Raw genomic sequence first — 19,756 nt, forward strand, 5'->3', positions numbered from 1 at the left:
CCACCACTTGAAACCATAAGTAATCAATCAGGAAGCAACAGAGACAAGAGTGTGAGTGTGAGACTGAGTGTGAGAGCGCAAATAGTGTATTGTGCCCATACTGCATCTTACAGGTAGGCACTGTCCATATCCCGCCCTTATCCCCACTTATACCAACACAATGGGGTTGCCAGCCCCAGGCAGCTGGAGGCAGCAAAGCAGGAGCAAGGCTGGTGTCTGCGCAGCTTCCAGCCTTTCCCTCCACTGGGTTGTGGATGTGTTGATTTTACCCTCCCTTCCCCATCTGAGTCAGGAATGCACTGTTTTTATTCTTCCTCCCTGTGTGGGGGGGGGGGGACGACACTGTTTTTACACACATGCACACACACTGCTCTGTTACAAGGGGACAAGCTTGCAAACTCATGCCAGCAATGAGCAGCAAGCTCAGCTGCTGCTGAAGCCTGGCCTGGAGTTTCAGCTTGTGGTCTGGAGCCCGATGTGTGCTTTGTTCAGAGTTGTAAACACTTTAGAGTTACCAACAACTTCCATTCCCAAGGTGTCTATAACTGAGGTAACTAATTCTAGACTAACACCACCACTTACTAGAAACACAAAACTAACTAAACAACAACTACAAAACATGCTGATGCATGCATGAGGTGGACACACTAGAGCTCTGTCTCAGGCCATGGTAGTAAAAAAAGAAAGGAGGGTAGTTCATCTGTACTGGTCATACAGGCCAAATGGACACTGCTACAGAAAGTCTCCAACCAAGGACTCAGGGGCACACATACACCTGCTGAGAAGCACTCCTAAGGACAGTGCTCAAAAGAAGAATTTATTTATTTAAAAAAAAGATACAAATTATTTCCTTGAAATACCTTAGACAGAATTTTATGGAGCTCTCAGCATAATAGTGACTGCAGTAGTAAGATAATTATACTGACAATCTCAAGAATAATTATACATTCATTTAAGCTGCATCTACACAGCAGGGCTTAACTCGAAATAAGCTACACAAATTGAGCTACATTAATTGCGCAGCTTATTTCAAAATAGCTTATTTAGAAATTGGGAGTGTCTACATAGCATTTATTTCTAAATGGAACACTCTTCCTCCGACTTCACTTACTCCTCGTACATTGAGGGTTACAGGAGTCGGAGTAAGTAGTCCTCCAGCTTGACAGTATTTTGACATTATTTCGAAATAACTGCCTGCTGTGTAGATGTGGATTAATTTATTTTGAAATAATGTTGCTGTGTAGACGTACCCTTAGATACTTAATAAATTCTTTTTCTGTCACCAATGGCATGTGTTTCATTGGTACTTTCAAATTTTTTAGAATTAAAATAACTCTCCAAGCACAATAAGATGATGCTTAAAATTAACTATACATATTATAAAATAGCAAAGCTCCTTTGTTTAGTTTATAAATATGTTTAAGTACTGAACTGGTTATTACCATACAAAGAAAGCTGTTTTCTTGAATTCTGAGAAGTGAAAAACAACATTTATTAAACTGCCTACCCTGCATAAAACAACTTCATAATTGCACATTGTTTTGAACATGATAGAATTCGCTAAGCATTGAAAAAAAGTACGTTTCCTTACCCATTCCCCTAGGATGCGTTGCACAGCTTCATTGGCTCTCGACATATTTCTGCAAGCAAGGATGACACAGGCACCATGGAGCGCAAGAGACTTTGCAGTTTCAAATCCTATGGTAAAATTTTTAAAAAAGCAATTTCAATAAGAGAAAGAGGAGTTGTATAAACTCATAATTCAAGGATATGAAACCAGGAACTTAGGAATTTCTTGAATATGCATCTCCTCTGTTTTAGTTAGATGAGCCTATCTTTGTAAGGACAGATTCAAAAGATGATGGACACTTGAGTGTAGTTAAGCTGTGCCCAGCAAGTGCCTGGAATGCACAATCAAGTCAAAGCTGCTTACAGACAAATGCCCACAGGATTTTAGGATCATATAATTTAGGCGCATGCAAAACTCCACTGGTGCTTTTGCATATATAGCATCTTAACTGCTCTGTCTCAGTTTTCTCACTTATAAAATTAGGATAATTACTATTATTCATTTGCAAATGAATAATAGTAATTAACTTCATAATACACAGAATCCCCACTTCATACCTTACACAGTTAGGAACATTTAACAGTTTGGATGAAATCCGGGTGGGACCTTTGCCACTGACTTCAGTGGGGTTAGGATTTCAACCTGAAAGCCCACAACACACAAGCTGCAGTATTGCTACTTAACTGCTAAAAATGATCGTAACTCAGACCAGCTTCTCTCTTCAAAACTAAACACAACATAGAATTCCATAATTTCAGATGAGTTTTTCTTACACATAATTAATGGAAGAGCTGAGTTTTATTGTTCCTTTTAAATGCTGCTTCAAGCCTTGAGTATGTTAGCATATGTTGTTACTTTTGCAAAGACAGCATGGGAATGGTGAGGAGAGGCCCAGGTGTGTTTATAGGCTTGGATGAATTCAACACACCTAGAGCTGGCCTGTAATTGATCAACACAAGGGCCTCTCATGACAGATTGGACATTGAACACACAGTGGGCAGGTCTTCATTTTGGGCCGGATCAATGGGGTAGCAATCAATCCAGTGGGGTTGATAAATCACCTGCTGGTCTCCCATCAGCTCTATCAGAACAAGAAGAGTAAGGGGAGTCAATGAGAGAGGGTTATTTTCTGTTCTCCCTGCGCCATGTGGTAAGTAGATCTCAGTTACATTGATTTGAGTTATGCTGCTAATGTAACTTATATTGTATAGCTTAGATCGCCCTCTCCCCATGCTGTAGTCCTGCCCAGTGTGGAGAAATAAAGATGCCAGACAGTGGAAGAAACCTGCCTCCCTTGCTGATCTTCTTTCCCCTTTGTTTGCTAAAAGCCTGCATCAAGATACTGGAATACACAACCCCAAGCTGGTGTTAATTGCCATAGTCTCATTACAGTTCACTGACATAGGTCTATGCCAGCTTACACCAGATGAGACTCTGCTCTGATTTAAGGTGAACAGGACTGGGTCAATAACTAGGGTTCCAGCTGGAGCAAGTTAGTTGTGGGCTATTTAGCATTATTACTTGGTGTCCTCTTGCTTCGCAGCACTGTAACAATGCAAGAGAAATTTACATCTAGCTGAAAGAGGCAACTTACCATAACAGCATTTAATGAGTTTCAATTAGAAAAGCTTAAAACTAGAACATAAAGAATCAAATCATAATGCCCAGTAATTTGAGTATGAACATATTAGAAAGTCACAGAGAAGGGGAGGCTATTTGTTCCAGCTTTATGTGGTTTAAAGCATATTCACGTTTTCCTTTTAAAATTTGTTTACCAAGGAAAACCTATTAAGTTATGCTGTCTCACTTCCAAAAATGCCCTGGGGCAAAAGAAATTCAGTCACAACGTAGAGTATAACAGAATCAACAGACACCAGCCAAATGTATACCATTCTCTGCAATTACATACTTGTGCTATTTCAGCCAATGCAATTTTCCTGTATCTCTCTTTAAACCATTCATTGTACTAAGCAATTTTAATTACATGGGAAATTCTCTGTATGCACACGAATGTACCTTCAGCACATGCAAAGAATATTTCCCCTGTTCCTAATTCCATTTCAAGCACATACAGCAGGGTAATTTTAAAATGTAACAAATGTAGCACATGTTGTATTGCAACATTGTTAGCTAGCCATATGCTAGTTGATTTACCAAAAAAAAAGTACTAATTTTAATAGCTCTACATATTGCTAAAATCTGGTTTGAACCCCCTGAGAATCGTGTTCTTTTGCATTGTAATACTAGCAGCACAGAGCTGATGACCAGTTTAATTAGCTAAATGTAACTGCGCTTAGTCAAGTCTATCCTGTGCCATATTTTGTGTGAAATAATTAACTCCAAACCTCTCATATTTTCAGTTAATAGAAGTATGAACTGTCTGACAGTTTAAAATAGAGATAAAGTTACATGTTACAATTTAGATATCTTTATCCTGCTCTTGCAATCATAACAAGCAATGGGAAAGTATCTATACCCAACAAAAAATTCAGGATTAGGCAAAGATGAAGGAACATTTCACCTTTAAATAACACAAAATATCTACTGTTTTAAAAGCACAATACAAGGAATGGATCTCGATTCTTAATAGCTGACAAGTTTTTCAGGGAAAACTCTAGAGAGTATACAGACGTAAAGAAAAAGGATGATCCAGGGGTTAAGGTCCAAGCTTGGGACTCTGGTGACCTGGACTTGATGTCTTGCTCTACCACTGATGTTCTGCATGACTGCTAATGTGCTGTGCATTGTTCAAAAAAGATATTGCAGAACTAAACGGGGTTCAGAAACAGGATAATAAGAATGATCAAGGATTTGATTAAACTTTCATATGCAGAGAGCTTGAAAAGTTTAATTGTTTAACAGAGAAAAATGTTGAATGAATGCCTATGATAAACGTATATAAAATAATTATTGGCATAGAAACTTCCACACCACCTGTCACATGCAAAAAGAACAAGGGGACATTCAATTAAATTAAAAGGTAGCAAAATCAAACCTGATAAAAGGTAAAATTGTGTCAACAAAATCTATTTAGTACTCCTGGGCGAATTCTGTCACAAAAAACAACAACAAACATGCACAGTATATTACAACATTCTACAAAATGTTGCATATTTAATTTGTCACAACAATAACATGATGCCAATTTCAATTATTTTGGTAATATTTTAGTCTCATCCAGTCTGGAAATTCCAGTGTTCTATGTGCAATAGCTTATTTCAGTGACATTTTTGTGTCTAATAAGCAATGCTTTTCCCCTCACAAACTCAACTGGGGAACACTTAAAACTTTTGACACTTAAAACTTTTATACCTATGGAATTTATTAACAGAAAAACCATTGGAGTTTGGCAACAATAATTGCTTTTGGACTCAAATGTTACAAGTTAATTTTTAGCCTAGAGTAAACACAGTCTCCGCACAAAAATAATTGTAATGCAGGTGCATGCAGGTCAGCTTAAGGTACATCGACTCCAGCTACATTATTTATCTTAAGCTGACCTTCCACCCCACAGTGTAGTCCTGGCCACAGTGTAATGGCAATCCACAGATGTTATGTCATCTGTGTACCCCAATACTAACCTAACAACCAAAAAAGGCTGCAAGCAGGAAGAACTGAGGTGTCACCTAGACTCATTAGTTCAAATTAAAGCAGCCTTCTCTGATGCTATAAAACAAAAAGAATGCCCCTAACCAAATGGAAATATACTGCACTAACATAAGTTAATAGAGACGTCTCTTTTTACAAGAGGGAATAAGCCACATGTAAACATTCAGTACATACACTTCAATATTAAGGATATAATTACTTACAAAACAGAATTACTACACAGGGTAAGAAATAGATATTTCACAAAATATGGCAAGGAGACTTATGTGCTCCAAAGCAATCCACTTTCAGGTACAGCAAGGCCACATTTAAATTCTCCTTGCAATACAATGTTGAGGCAATAATGTTTTGTAAAACTATACAATAAATTCCAAGTGACTGCCCTGAAAATCTCAAGAGGCAAGACTGACCTGAGGCTGGCTACTACTGCTGCCACTGCTCTGGTTGAATGAGCTCTAATCTGACCCTCAAGTGACAATCCTATTTAAGAATAACAATGAGAAATACATGAAGACAAACATTATGGCACAGTTCTCTTTGTCAAAGTCTGACCTAACGGGTTGGTAACAGAGCAAACAAAACGCTTAACTGCTCAGGTTTCACTATTGAACTTTAAAGCACTCCACCTATAAATCAGAAGGCTTTTTTCCACCTTAAAATTTTATTGTCCTTCATGTTAAGGTTAGGGAAAATATGATCTGAGTAGAACCATTCCCGTGGTGCATTCAGGACAGGACATGGCCTTATTCTTAAAGAATCAAGTGAAAGATTTTTCACAGCAGCTTGATTCCACTTACTATTGTGTCCCCAAAGGTATGTCTACACTGCAATGAAAAGAGTGTGGTTTGTTCAGGTCAGCAGGCACGGCTTCTTGCAGCTCCCATTAGCTGGGCTCACTGGCCAGTATAGGCGACCAGCCTTGGAAGGGAGCCTGGACTCTGGAGTGTGAGGGTCTCAGAGCCCAGGCTGTCTATACTGATAGTTCAAGGCAACTGACATGAGCCAGCCATAGTTATTTTATTTTGGTGTACACAGACCCTAATCATTCTGAATGGATGGGAAACCTCTTCAGTCCCTCCCCTTCACTACACACATCCTCACCCAAGGGCTAATATATTAGAGAACTAGGTTTCATGACTGATTCTTGAGATCACAATTTTCTCTTGTATACTCATTGGCTTAGTCTACACTGTAGGGTTTTTGCGCAAAAAGCCTTTTGCGGAAGAGTTCTTGTGCAAAAACTTCTTGAGCAAAAGCACGTCCAGACCTCAAAGTGCATTGTAAAAGCGATGTGCTTTTGCGCAAGAGAGCATCCACACTGCATGGACGTTCTTGCGCAAGAAAGCTCTAATGGCCATTCACAGAATGGCCATCAGAGCACCTGTGCTTTTTCCCATAGGAGTTTCTTGTGCAAAAAACCCCTGTGGAGCATCCACACCTGCCTTTTTATGCAAGAGCTATAGCGTAAAAAAGGAGTTATTCCTCATGGGGAGAGGAATAACTCTACCGGCAAAAGCCCTCTGTTCTGTCAATTTTCTTGCGCAAAAAATGTGCTTGAGATGTGGACGCTCCGCCGGTTTTTTGCGCAAAAACCTTGTAATGTAGACACAGCCATTATGCCCATCTTGCTAGCTGTTAACTACTATCACTGGGCTAGATTCATTTTGGTATTCATCAACATAGCTCTATTAAATCCAATGGTGGAATGTCAATGTAGACTTAATGGAGAATACAGCCCTCTGTCTATCCGATAAGTGCCATCCGCCATAAAACAGTCAACTGGATGGAATATCTAAAATAAATAGAACTTTTACCAAGTTCCCACAGTTGATAAACAGCCTGAGATTGCTCTTCTAACAGTCACCTTTAGGGCACTATGTTGCTCTGCTACCATTGTACAAGGCCAGTATATCAGGTTTCTTCATTGGGAGGTGCCATGGTTCCCTCAATGAACTCCTGGATCCATAATCCAAGTAGCTAGCTTCCACAGAACAAGTTGTGTCTTACTAAATGACTAGTAGTTCTTATGCTTTTTTCATACTCTTTCGGACCCTGATAGGATGTTCACTAAGTTACAGTCAAGATAACATTCACTTAAGGTACTTCTACACTGCAAAGCTATTTCGGGACACTTCCAATATCCCGAAATAGCTATTCCATATCTATTGAAACAGACCTTTATTTTGAAACAGATTTCGAAATAACAGGCAGCTTATTCCAACATCCTGGTAACCTTATTCCAACATCGTGCTTAACCCAACATCCACGAGGGTCAAGGGGAATTTCGGAATAGTGAGTTATTACAAAATTAAAATGATAAAATAAGCTATTTCAAGCTAAGGGTGCTATGTAGATGCACCCTTACTGGGTAGAAAAGTAGGTCTGCTTAAATCAAACCAGCAAACTTTAGAAAAAATGGAGCATAATTTAATTACATCTTGTCCCACAAATGAATGAGGACAAACTTGCACTAGAATGCTTAAGCAATTTAAAGTGTGCCCTTAACCCAAGTCTCCATAAAAACTATGTATTACCAAATACAAAGTTAAAAAGATTAAAGCAAAGATGAAAGCTAAAATGTGGTAAAGAGTAGTGATTCTGTCTCAACCTTTCTGAATATCTTCAAAACCACCCATGAATACTAAGGATCCAGATATTTGGAGACTTTCCCCACTTTTGGAAAACTTGTTTCTCTGATATCAACTGCAAAACAATTACAAAGGAGAAACCCAAGTCTCCAGACCAAATGCAGAATGCTTTTTGAAAGTTTTCCAAAAACATCTTTTAGGCTCTCCCTCACTCTGTAATCGAACCTCTCAAAACCTTGGGATTATAAATCCTTGCACGTGTAGTTTGTTACATTTATGAGTTTTATTGAGAGCCCTTTGTCACAGGCAGTTTAAACATAAATATAAACTAATAGAAACTGCAGAAGAAAGATTCTCTAGTTTCATAATAGAGTGAAAAACAACAAGTTTGACTAAGTGACCTAGTCATCTGTAGGTTTGGAAGTGAAAAGTGTTAGCCTGTTTCTGTGTGTGGTATGCATGTTTCTTCCCTTTTAGACTCTGATAGATTACTTAGAGCACCTACAATCAGAAGCCAGCTCTGACTTTGTAAGCATGAGCATATTATATGGCTAAACTAACATTATTTTCACAGCTGTGTTTGGTTATATTTTCACTGTTATGGTCTGTATTTCTCTGTTTCTTAAGACTTTCAGAAAGGAAACCTGACAAAGTAAACCAATCTGTCACAGGGGTCCTCATTTGTACAACCAAATAAGCTCCTAAACTTCAGAATTAATCAGACTTCTTCTAGAATATTATATTTTTCTTTTAAGTACAAGAACATTAAGAAGAGTCCTTCAAAATTACTGTTCTGAAATTTAAGGACTTCCAAAACACCACCAGTGTAGTTGAAAAGTACAATTTCTTCCTGGCTTGCCATGCAGTAAACTTTCTATGTAGAAAAGCCCTCATCCTGGAAATAAAGGTGAACATTTTTTAAAATTAGGGTAAATAAAAGGTTGGAACAAAGTACCCAGGGTAATGATGGATTCTCACCAATGATTTAAAAATCAAGACTAAATGTTTTTCTAAGGGATATGGTTAAGTGACTGCTCTGTTATGCTGGAAGTCAGACTACAGGCAGTCCCCGGGTTACGTGGATCCGACTTATGTTGGATCCCTACTTAAGAACGGGGTGAGGGTACCCCGAACTAGCTGTGCCCCCCCCAGCAGACCACCGAGACGCGCCGCAGCGAGAAAAGCTGCTCCGCGTCTCCCTGGTCTGCTGGGGGCAGCCCCCCAGCAGACCAGGGAGACGCGGAGCAAAGCCATGGAGGACGTGGGCGGTGGGACCACGGCGCGTCTCGGCAGTCCCGCCGCCCGCGTCCTCTGCGGCGAGAAAAGCCGCTCCGCGTCTCCCTGGTCTGCTGGGGGGGGGGCGTGGCTAGTGCGCCCCCCCCCCCCCAGCAGACCAGGCTTTTCTCGCCACGGAGGTTGCAGGCGGAGGGACTGCCGAGACATGCCGCGGTCCCGCCGGTCCCGTCCACCGCGGTGAGAAAAGCCTGGTCTGCTGGGGGGGGGGGGAGGGGGGCGCGCAGCTAGTGCATGTAAGTCGGGCTTCCTGGAATCAGTAACTGACCAGCGGCTGACTACTGTAATCAGCCGCTGGTCAGTTTCAGCAGCGGCTGAATCTGGACGCCTGGGACAGAGCAGCTGGGGCGCTGCCGGGTTGGTCCCCGCAGCGCCGCGCCTCGGCGCTGCGGGGACCAACCTGGCAGCACCCCAGCTGTTCTACCCCAGGTGTCCCCAAGTCAGCTGCTGCTGAAACTGATCAGCGCCTGATTCCAGGAAGCCCGGGGCAGAGCAGCTCTGCCTCGGGCTTCCTGTAGTCAGCCGCTGGTCAGTTTCAGCAGCGGCTGAATCGGGGACACCTAGGGTACAATATGTACCAGTTCCGACTTACATACAAATTCAACTTAAGAACAAACCTACAGTCCCTATCTTGTACGTAACCCTGGGACTGCCTGTACTTGATCAAAGTAGTTCCTTCTGGCTTTATAACCTTTGACTAAAATTTAAAAAATCAGCAGCTTTTACTAATATTTCAATCTAAAACATCAGCCATGAAGATACATTTTCTTGATCAAAGTATACACTATGAAACTAACAACTTTTACATCTCCTTACTGAATCACACAGGGCATTTGAACTGCAACTTCAGGACCATGCAGCTCCCTCTACAAGTTTCAATTCTGGTACTATGTATTATTCTCACAAAGTGGACCTTCTTTTAGGCAAATGGGCACTTAGGGTATATCTAGACTACATGCCTCTGCCAACAGAGGCGTGTAAAATAGGCTACCCGACAGTTAATGAAGCAGGGATTTTAATATCCCCGGCTTCATTAAAATAAAAATGGCCACCACGCTGTGCCAGCTCAGCTGATTGTCAGCACAGTGTACAGTCAAGATGCGGATCAGTCGACAGGGGAAGCCTTTGTCGACCGCTCCCTTATGCCTCGTGAAACATAAGCCGGCATAGCGTGGCAGCCATTTTTATTTTAATGAAGCTGGGGATATTTAAATCCCTGCCTCACTGACTATGTCGGGCAGCCTATTTTACATGCCTCTGTCGACAGAGGCATGTAGTCTAGACATACCCTTAGTGTGGAGAAATGTAGTACAGGACCCCATTTTCCAGCTCTTTGTCCTACCGTGCTATTGGTGCTTTTTTTTAATTGGAGATAGGTCTCTGGTTAGAGTGGGTTAAGAGCAGGCTGAAGTGAGAGGCTTGTAGGAAGTCAATCAAAGAATGGATTGCTGCGGCAGCCCTGATATAAAAGGAACTGCTCAGAAGAGGAGAAGGCAGTTGGTTCCTCACTAGTAAGGGGAAAGGACTAGAACATTCAACGGCCAAAGCTAATTTCCAATGTAACCAGCAGAAGGTTCCACAGCAGTGAGTCCACCCTGTAGCAGTCTCTTTTCTGACCCTGCTCAGCATAAAGACATTTAATTATACTTTTTACTTATATTGTAAAATCCTTGAGGGAGAAACAGCTTTTTTTCTCTTGCACAAAAACTTGTGGAGAGTCCATACTACAAGCCCGTTCTTGCGCAAGAACATTTACAGTAGATCATCAGAAGAGAGGGATTTTTGCGCAAGAGTTATTCCTCTCCCCATGAGGAAGGAAGCCTTTTTGCACAAGAGCTCTTGGGCAAAAAGGCTAGTGTGGACAGGAACAGGGGTTTCTGGCACAAGAAACCCCTTTGGCTAAAATGGCCATCAGAGCTTTCTTGAACAAGAGAGCGTCCACACTGCCATGGATGCCCTTGTGCAAAAGCACATGGCAGAGTAGACACTCTTGCACAAGAACTTTTGCACAAAAACTCTTGCACAAAAAGCCTGCAGTGTAGACATAGCCTCAGTTTACAATTGCCCATATACATGGGGCAGATTCCACAGGTTTTCATCTGTATAGGTATTTTTTCCCTACCAATATTAGTGTGACACATGTAAAGCAAGAACTATGCACTTGCTCTGAACAGCAGCAGCACTTTGGATGCAATCAGCATACCCTGTAAATTTTAGGTACACAAGTGCAGTTATCCTATCCTGGGAGGCTGTCTTCGTTACGACAATCTTGCAGCCCATTGAGATCAAGGAGGGCCACTCGTCCAGCCTACTCACTTGCCTAGGTAGCCCATAACTGGTCTAATGCACAAAGGGGTTCTTGGTCCATTATTGGGACTCTTAGGCACTTACTTCACTACAAATAAAAATAATACTCCCAGTGAATTTTCTTGCGCTATGCTCACATGCACAGAACCGGAACACTTGCCATGACTGCTTTACCTAATCTAGTGTGCACCCACAAAGTACCTTATTAAAATTTGAGTTTTAAAAACTATAGCTAATTTTTACAAGAGCACACAGTGTATCTGCAACAGAACTTCCATCTCCCTGCCATATTTAAAGATTCTACTACTTACTGTTCCTCTAAGGCAGTGGTCACCAACCAGAAGATCGGGATCTACTGATAGATCTTGGAGCCTCTGACAGCTGATCCTAACTAGTTTAGCCAAGGGGCTATTAAGTGCCGGCACTTCAGCTGCCCCTTCCCCATGCTGCTGCGCATCTCCTGCCCTTTGCCTTGGAGCTGTCCTGTCCCGTGTCCTTCCCACCTTCCAGGAGCCTCCTGCTTGCTGTGCAGAATAAGGAAGTTAAATATCGGTTAATTTACTAGTCAAGGGAATTTCCATTGACTACTCGACGGGCACTCCCACATGCAGAACTCCGCATGCAGCCCGGGGCCAGTGAGAAGTCCCACTGACTCGGGGCTGTAAGTGGGCAGCCAGCTTTGAAGTGTACAAGAGTTCCCGGGGGGTGGCTCGTGTGCATTTCAAAGAGGAAACGCCCTCATGGAGCCCGGGGTCAGCAGGGGACCCCTTACTAGTGATCTTGCGCTTAAAAAGGTTGGAGACCAATGCTCTAAGGAACAGTAGTAAGCAAGGTAAATTCCCAATATGCTTATTTAAAGAGGAAAAAAATTCACTCACTCAGAACAAAATGGGCAGGGGGAGGAACAATTCTTGAGCCATGAACAAATCTGCCACATTTATTTTTTGGGAAGAAAAGATCAGCAAAAAATGACACCTTATAAATGAAACACTAGCACAGCCTTCACTATAGGCGTTACATATACTCCCTTTACTTTGCACTTTTTTTACTCACACATTTACAAAGGTGATATAATCCCTGTACTCCATGGAAGACAGCAAGGCTCACAAAATTAAGCACCTGCTCAAGATCACTTAAATCATCATTATAAGTGGGAATACACACCAGTCTCCTGCTTTCCAGTCCCAGGTTCTATATCAAAGGACCAAACTACTTCATCTGCAGCAAAAGTCTCTAGACCTTGGTCAACTGCACTAACATGCAGCAAACGTGACTGAGTTAAAAAGTAATGGTCCATCTATACAAAAACTAAGGAAATCCTAAGCACCAACATTCCTTTGCTGGAATAAATAACAAATCCATAACAAATCTGAACATCAAGCTCTGGTGCAGGACTGATGTACACTGAGCTCCCTTTCAAGCTGAGTTTTGCGATGAAATCACAAATCCCAGTAACGTGAGCATTTATTATTTAAGAGTAGTCAATAGATTTCAATTAAGATTTTCCTCACTAGTATTGGTGTTGCACAATAAACCAGATCTTTCAGTTTGAGTAAATTCAGCCTGTCTCATGCCACAAGATCAACATCTTGCAAGTATTTTTATGACTGAGAAACTTCTTGACTTCACTTAATGGACATCATAATGCTAGAATCATGAGGGTTTTCTAAAATCCTATACCATTAGCAGAAGTTACAAGGAGTCATTGACAGTCAAAATTTACACTCAGGTTTCTTGCAATGGAGAACAAAGAACTAAGTCCCCTGTGCCATGACAACAGAATTCTGCTTCTTGGAGGTGGCTTAAGCTTTAAAATAACTGTAGACTTCTGCCTGAAGATTTTGATGAATTCTGCATTTAACACTTTCCGAACCACTATTAAGTATATGGCATGCAGTAATATGCACTCTCTCCTCACTTTTCAGAGTCCAAAAACAAGTTCTCTCTCACACACACACACACACACACACACACACACGAACAAGTTGTTTTTCTTTTAGAAGATAGATAATTCATTTCTAGAAGTTTGACTGAGTTACATCAAATGTAAATCAAGCAATTTGAATGCCATGCTTTTTGAAACTCTTTGAAAAGTCTTTTATTTTGCTAACACTAACATTAGAAACTAGATGTTGAATTTAAGATATATAGCCTCTCTCTTTAGATTTGTGAAAAACGGACAATTTTATTGTTCTTGGATTCAAGATTTAGAGAGAAAAATCAACCAAATGAATGACTAATGTGTTGGTTTTGTTTTCCATTCAGAGTTAAAGAATCAGTTTCACATGTTACACTTTTGTTTTAACATACTGTTCTAAACAAAAACAATTATTTTGCATACAATTTTCTGCACCAATTACCAAATAGAAAATATTTATTTTATGTGAAAGGAAGACCATCTTTTTTCAATAAATAAAAATATAAAAACATTTTTCTTAGATCAAATATATTGTAAAATATAAATAGAAAACATAAGTATCTACGTGAGTCATTTGCTGTTCCTGTAGAAAATTAGCAAATGCACCAAATGAACCAAAGTTTATCATACAAGCAATGATAAATTAAACACAAAATGTTTATATCCACTAGATGAACTGCAACATTAGAGCCAAGTGTCGATATTTAGTATAATTATACTTTCTGAAAATGTCCTTTTACATCACTAGTCTATATGAAGTTATGGCACACACATACTCAGCGAGAACATCAACAGCTGATCAGATTTACTCTTTCAAAACGTTATAAAACTTGCGTCAAATACTATTAAAAACTAGTTCTCATTAACAAATATCCTAGCTGTATATTGTAAATTGCTTTTATTCAATATAAAATCTCACAGTAGCAGCTATGGGTGCCCTTCAGAAATGATCCTCATTGCAGCAGGCATACTATTCTAGGAAAACTTGAAGAGCTAATGATATAGTTAGGGTTACCAGCCACTTCCCATTATAAGACCCTGTTTTCTGATTGCTTATACTTTTCCCAAACTAATTATTCAGGCTAAAGTTTTTCATGCCCCAAAACACACAGGCATAGCACCTACTCAGAAACGTAAGAAAAATCTTGATATATAAATTACTTAAAATATACAATAATCAGATTAAAACCAACTATTAAACTCAGATTTTTGTTCAGTGATTAATACAAACTTGTGAGCTACCTTTTCAGCAGGGGTTTTTCAGTTATGGAAGATGAGCCCCATTAGGCTTTTGTTTGTGTGACCACTCAACTGTAGGGATCAGCAGAAGATCCCAGTTTGGAGTACCAACAATTTTCAATGTAGTCCCAGTTTGAACCTCAATATCAATTATTTAGCTAATCTTAAAAGTTTGGCTGAGATTTTCCTATGTAGTCTAAGGAATTTAGACACACACCCATTAAAATTAAAATGAAAGATGCCTCTAAATAGCAAACAGCTTTAAAAAAAATCTCAGTTTTTTGTTTCTTGGACATTTTTCTTCCTTATTCAGTCCAGTGATAAGGCACACTCCTATCAAAAGGTGAGATTGTGTTTAAATATTCCTATTTTCTCCAGCATGTGGCACCACTGCCATGCTATCTTAAGGTTTCATGTATATATCATTAAAATCTCTTGTAGGCATTTCTACAAGTTTTCACTTTGTTTGAATAATTTCCTGTTTGCAATCAAGTCATGCTCTTTTGAACTTTATAATCTCCTCAGTATTTTATTAAGCATGGGCCAAGTTCATGTTTTCTTTTAATTGTCTTTATATGTGAGAGTTTGGCTTTCTGCAAGACAGTCAATCATTGCACAAATTGCTATTTATATATAAAAGAAAAACATCTGAATTTGGCACTCCATTTTATATTTGATTAATGTTTTTGAGAATTTATTTGGACTAATTTCATTTTCGCTGTATTTTATTTATAACTGTTTTATAGCACTTCATTCTCAGACACCATAGCCAGGATTTCTGATGTGTGTCTTTGAATGTAACAATTGAGTATACAACTTCACAATAGCTAGACATAAATAATCCAAACCTCATAAAGGGGCAGTTACACATAGTTATCTTGATGACATGATCATGAAACTGCATACACTTACGTACTTTTAAAAATCTGAGCCTGTAATTAAAAAAATTTGTAATTTGTGTGTGATCCATATTCCCCCAATTTTATTTGGATTGTTTTTCTGGATTGGCTGAAATTAGCATGTGCATGCTTATTATGAAACTCGTATCCTTCTACCTGCAATAGGCAATGGAAATATGTTGTGAAGCCACAAATAGATTGTAAACTCCATGTTAATATGGTAAAGAGAAGAAGAATTATTGTGCATAACTAAAATCTATATTCAAAAAAGAGGATAATCCTGCTCACATTGACTTTAGGAAGACTAAGATCAAACTTGACAAAGATGACTCTACAATGGTGCTTGTTTCCTCAGCCAGATAGCACATGAAGACTTAGCTGCCCCTGGACAAATCATCAGAAGTATTAATAAATCTAGCCTGCTTACAAGTGCTGTTACTTTGACACCTTCCAAAGGACACAAAATCAGGAGGGTAGAATAAAATGTTATAAAGTGTTACTACAACATTATGTATACTTTAAGGCTACATCTACACTACGAGTTCTTGGCAAAAAGTATGCAAATGAGTGGCTCATTTGCATGAGTTGCAATCTCATTTTTGTACTGGAGTTTTTCCATAAAAGTCAAGCAGTGTGGATGTTTCCTTTCTGTGCAAAAAACCCTTTTTCTGCAAGATCCTTATGCCCCCAAAAAAGGAGGTATACTGATCTTGCAGAAAAAGGGGTTTTTGCACAAACACAAATCATCCACACTGCTTGTTTTTGCACAAAAACCCGAGCGCAAAAATGGATGGGCAGAAAATACACAAATGAGATTGCAACTCAGTCCCTCATTTGCATATTTGTCACGAAAACTCGATGTAGCCTAAGGGGTTTTTTTACTCCAGATAATTGTAAAAGCTATGCCAAGAAAACTCTAATAGTGGGAGGGGAAAACACAAAGAATTCACCTAAGATTAACACCAAGAAACTCTGCTGTGAACATACCAACCACTAACCAACTACCATTAGCCACAGCTGTTCAAAGTTTTTCATTTTGTGAAATAATGGTGTTGGGAGACTGTTAAGCCATCTTGTCCAATAAATCATTTATTTCTGCTACCCCTTTCTATTCTTCCTACCCAACCATGAGTAATCGATTCCCCCCTACCCCTGCTACCTCTATTAGAGAAAGGGTGCAAGGGATGGGGGAGCAGGAGCCACTGCTGGGAGGAGCCGTCTTAAAAGCCAGTTCCCCCCCCCCCCCCCCAGTACCGTCTCAGGCGGGCGGAGGGGGGACGAAACAAAGGCATAGCAGGGAACCAGTGTGAGCTGGGGATCAGCTGTCAGTGCCCAATCCCAGATGCTGCACTTCTGCTTTTTAAATGTATTAATAGCCTGATGGCTCTTAATACATTTAAAAGTCAGAGCAGCAGCAGGGTTAGCTTCCAGGCTGGTAGCTAACTTCACTGAGGCTCTGCAGTTTCCCCCCTTATTGACTAATCGAGTAGTTAATGGAAATTCTATTAACTATTCCATTCGCTGATTACCCGCAATTTAACATTCCTAGTCCATCTTACCTGTTTTAAAGCTCACTCAGCTTCCTGACATGGTCTGAGGGTGACCCATAGGTTGGCTTGGTTTATAAAGTTTTTCTTGATTGGACCTTGTATAATTTCCTATAAGTGTGCGTGTGCGCGCACAGGAGGAGGGGGGATTTGATAGGAGAAAGGGCAGTTTGCCATGCCTAGCATGACCTCCTCTCAGTGATAATTTCCGCTCATATACCAGAATTTTCATTCTACAGTAAAACAGGGAAGGGAGCCAAAAATGTCTCTAGTTTCTTTTTGAGCATGAATATTTTTTAACAGACCTCCTGTGAGCCAAAAGCATCAGAGGCATCACTGCTGAACTATGTCCTAATTAAGCATTAAAAAAAACAAAATTAGCTGAATGTTTTAAATCTCCTTTTGGCAAGTACAATCACACAATGTTAATATGAGAAGTAAATTTAGTAAAATTAAAAAGGAATATTTTATCTAAGACAGAATAATTAAAAGACATACTATGCTGCCGGCTAAAGAAAGTTGGATCCTTTAAGCACTACCCTACACATTTTCATGATATTCTGAGTTTTATCGAAAACTGTTATAAATGCTACTCACATAAAATTTGACAAGACCCATTTTCTTAAACATAATATTTATTATTATTCATTTATACAAACTCTGTAGTGGTCTAAAAACTGTGCTAGCTATTTTACAGGCATATAAATTAAGGTTCTGCCCTGAAGATCTTACAATTTATATTACAGAAACAAGAGTGACAAAAGGATGGAACTCAAGTTTGTTTGGTTCGTGCCAGTTCCTTGCATGCCTTCCTCTGTATTCTGGAGGAAAATGAGAAATGAACATGACTCTTTTAGTTCACCACCATATGAAGACTTTAAATACAGCCATGAATAACTTCAGGATCCTGGGAAGATAATTTAATATCGGCATGTTGCTGTTCATCTTTTCAGAGATTCTTCAAGTACAAGAAGATTGACACAGAAGAGCAACCAATGGAGGAGGCTGAAGTATGGAGGCTTGGGGATTTACACGGCATTGTTACACCTCTTACAATCAGAGCCTCTTTGGACTAGATGAGTTCCATTTAAAGCAGAACTGGTATCGGCGTCCCAAGTTCAAAAGTGGCAGGCTTTTTAGACATACTTTTAACTGTGTAGGAAAGATGGAGAAGGAGAGCTGTTATGTAACGCAAATGATCCATGATGTGGTTCCAACATACAAAGTAAGGCAGGAGATGGAGTTGTTCTGAAACAAAAGATGAAGAATAAGAAGAGTATTAACATATAGCGTCTATACACAAATGCAAAGAGCATGGGAAACAAGCAAGAACTAGAATTCTTTAAATGACATAACCTAGTGCCACATCTGAAACTGAAGCCTTTTCTGCATCAGTTTCAAGGAGTGGGAAATATTGCCGCTTGTTTCTCTAACCTGCAGCTTGCATAAAGGCAGCTACACTGGTGTCTGGTCCCTAGCAGTTGGAATCAGGCAATCCATCAGCGCAGACAAGAGCTCAGTGAGAACATTCTCACCTGTGGAAAGTCAGTACTGGAACTATACATTCTTGTTAATGTTTTTATTAAAGTATGAATTTTTTTGCCAACTCCTTCTGCTCAATTTTATTATACGAGATCCAAAAATGCAATTTTGTATGAAAATTCACACCTATGAATTCTGAAATCTGGTGGAGAATTAATTGCATTTAGAAAGTGAAACAGGCTGTCCAAAAACTACGACATCCTATATTTTAGTTTCAAATCTGCCCGTGACTATTCTTATGCACTGCAGAAACATAAATTAGACTGAAACACCCTTACGAAATAGGCAAGCTATTTTCCAGGTGAAGAAAGAGGATCAGAGGTTAACAAAATTAATTAAAGATTGCATAGAATCCAAGCTGCCAACATCTATACCAGTTTTCTACGCCATAGGGCTCGCCAGGTCAGTCACACTCAACCTCAGTTTCTTAAATGTGTAAAAACTGACCAAAAATACTTACTCCCCTATCAATTCTTAAAACCTCAGATCTTAAACCCTCCGTATGTTTTGGATAATGCCTAATTATTGTTCTGCTATTAATTTAAGAATTTCTCCTAGAGTCTGTTTTCCAAATCACAAACGTAAATTAGGCTCCTAATTCCCATAAGTTTCAAATGATAGACATCTGACTATCCTTATTTTTAAAAATACTATCATCCACTAAAGTTCAAGCGACTTCACTAGAAGAGGGTCTAGTTTAGTGGCTTAGATACAGGAATAGACAGATACAGGAGACATAGGATTATATTCTAATTTAAGACAAGGCTGGCAGATAAGGGAAGAGGAAAAAATGGTGAGCTCCTCAACTCATCCTGTAATCCTAGTTCTATCCTCTCTATACTCCAATGAGCTGTCTCACACAGTAGATTACAGACATGTTCATGTCACTCCTTTCTTGCATGCTTCACCTGAAAGTGAAACCGGTTAGTGTACACAGCAACATTATTTCTAAATAACTTTGTCTGAGTCTACACAGCAGGCAGTTATTTCAAAATAATGTTGAAATACTGTCAAGCTGAAGGACTTCTTACTCTGACTCCTACAATCCTCATTGCACGAGGAGTAAGGGAAGTCAGCGAACGAGTGCTCTATTTCAAAATAAGCTATACAATTAATGTAGCTCCATTTGCATAGCTTATTTCAAGATAAGCCCTGCTGTGTAGACACACCCTTAATGTTGACATGTGTGATCACTGGCTTTCAGAGTTAATATCTATTTGCATGAATAAAATCAATTCAAAGTT

At 39.7% G+C, this 19,756-nt stretch overlaps 1 protein-coding gene across 5 annotated transcripts in view; it reads right to left on the reverse strand.

Moving 5' to 3' along the window:
- WWOX (WW domain containing oxidoreductase) overlaps window positions 1-19,756 on the reverse strand; it is a 789,098-nt gene that overhangs the window by 723,806 nt on the left and 45,536 nt on the right. For all 5 annotated transcript variants that reach the window (XM_075940018.1, XM_075940019.1, XM_075940020.1 and 2 more), the window contains exon 5: window positions 1,592-1,698. In XM_075940018.1, coding sequence (XP_075796133.1) covers window positions 1,592-1,698 — 107 coding nt within the window. The remainder of the gene's footprint in view (window positions 1-1,591; window positions 1,699-19,756) is intronic.

The sequence above is a fragment of the Pelodiscus sinensis genome, chromosome 12 (genome assembly GCF_049634645.1).
Source record: "Pelodiscus sinensis isolate JC-2024 chromosome 12, ASM4963464v1, whole genome shotgun sequence".
Classification (NCBI taxonomy): Eukaryota; Metazoa; Chordata; order Testudines; family Trionychidae; genus Pelodiscus; species Pelodiscus sinensis.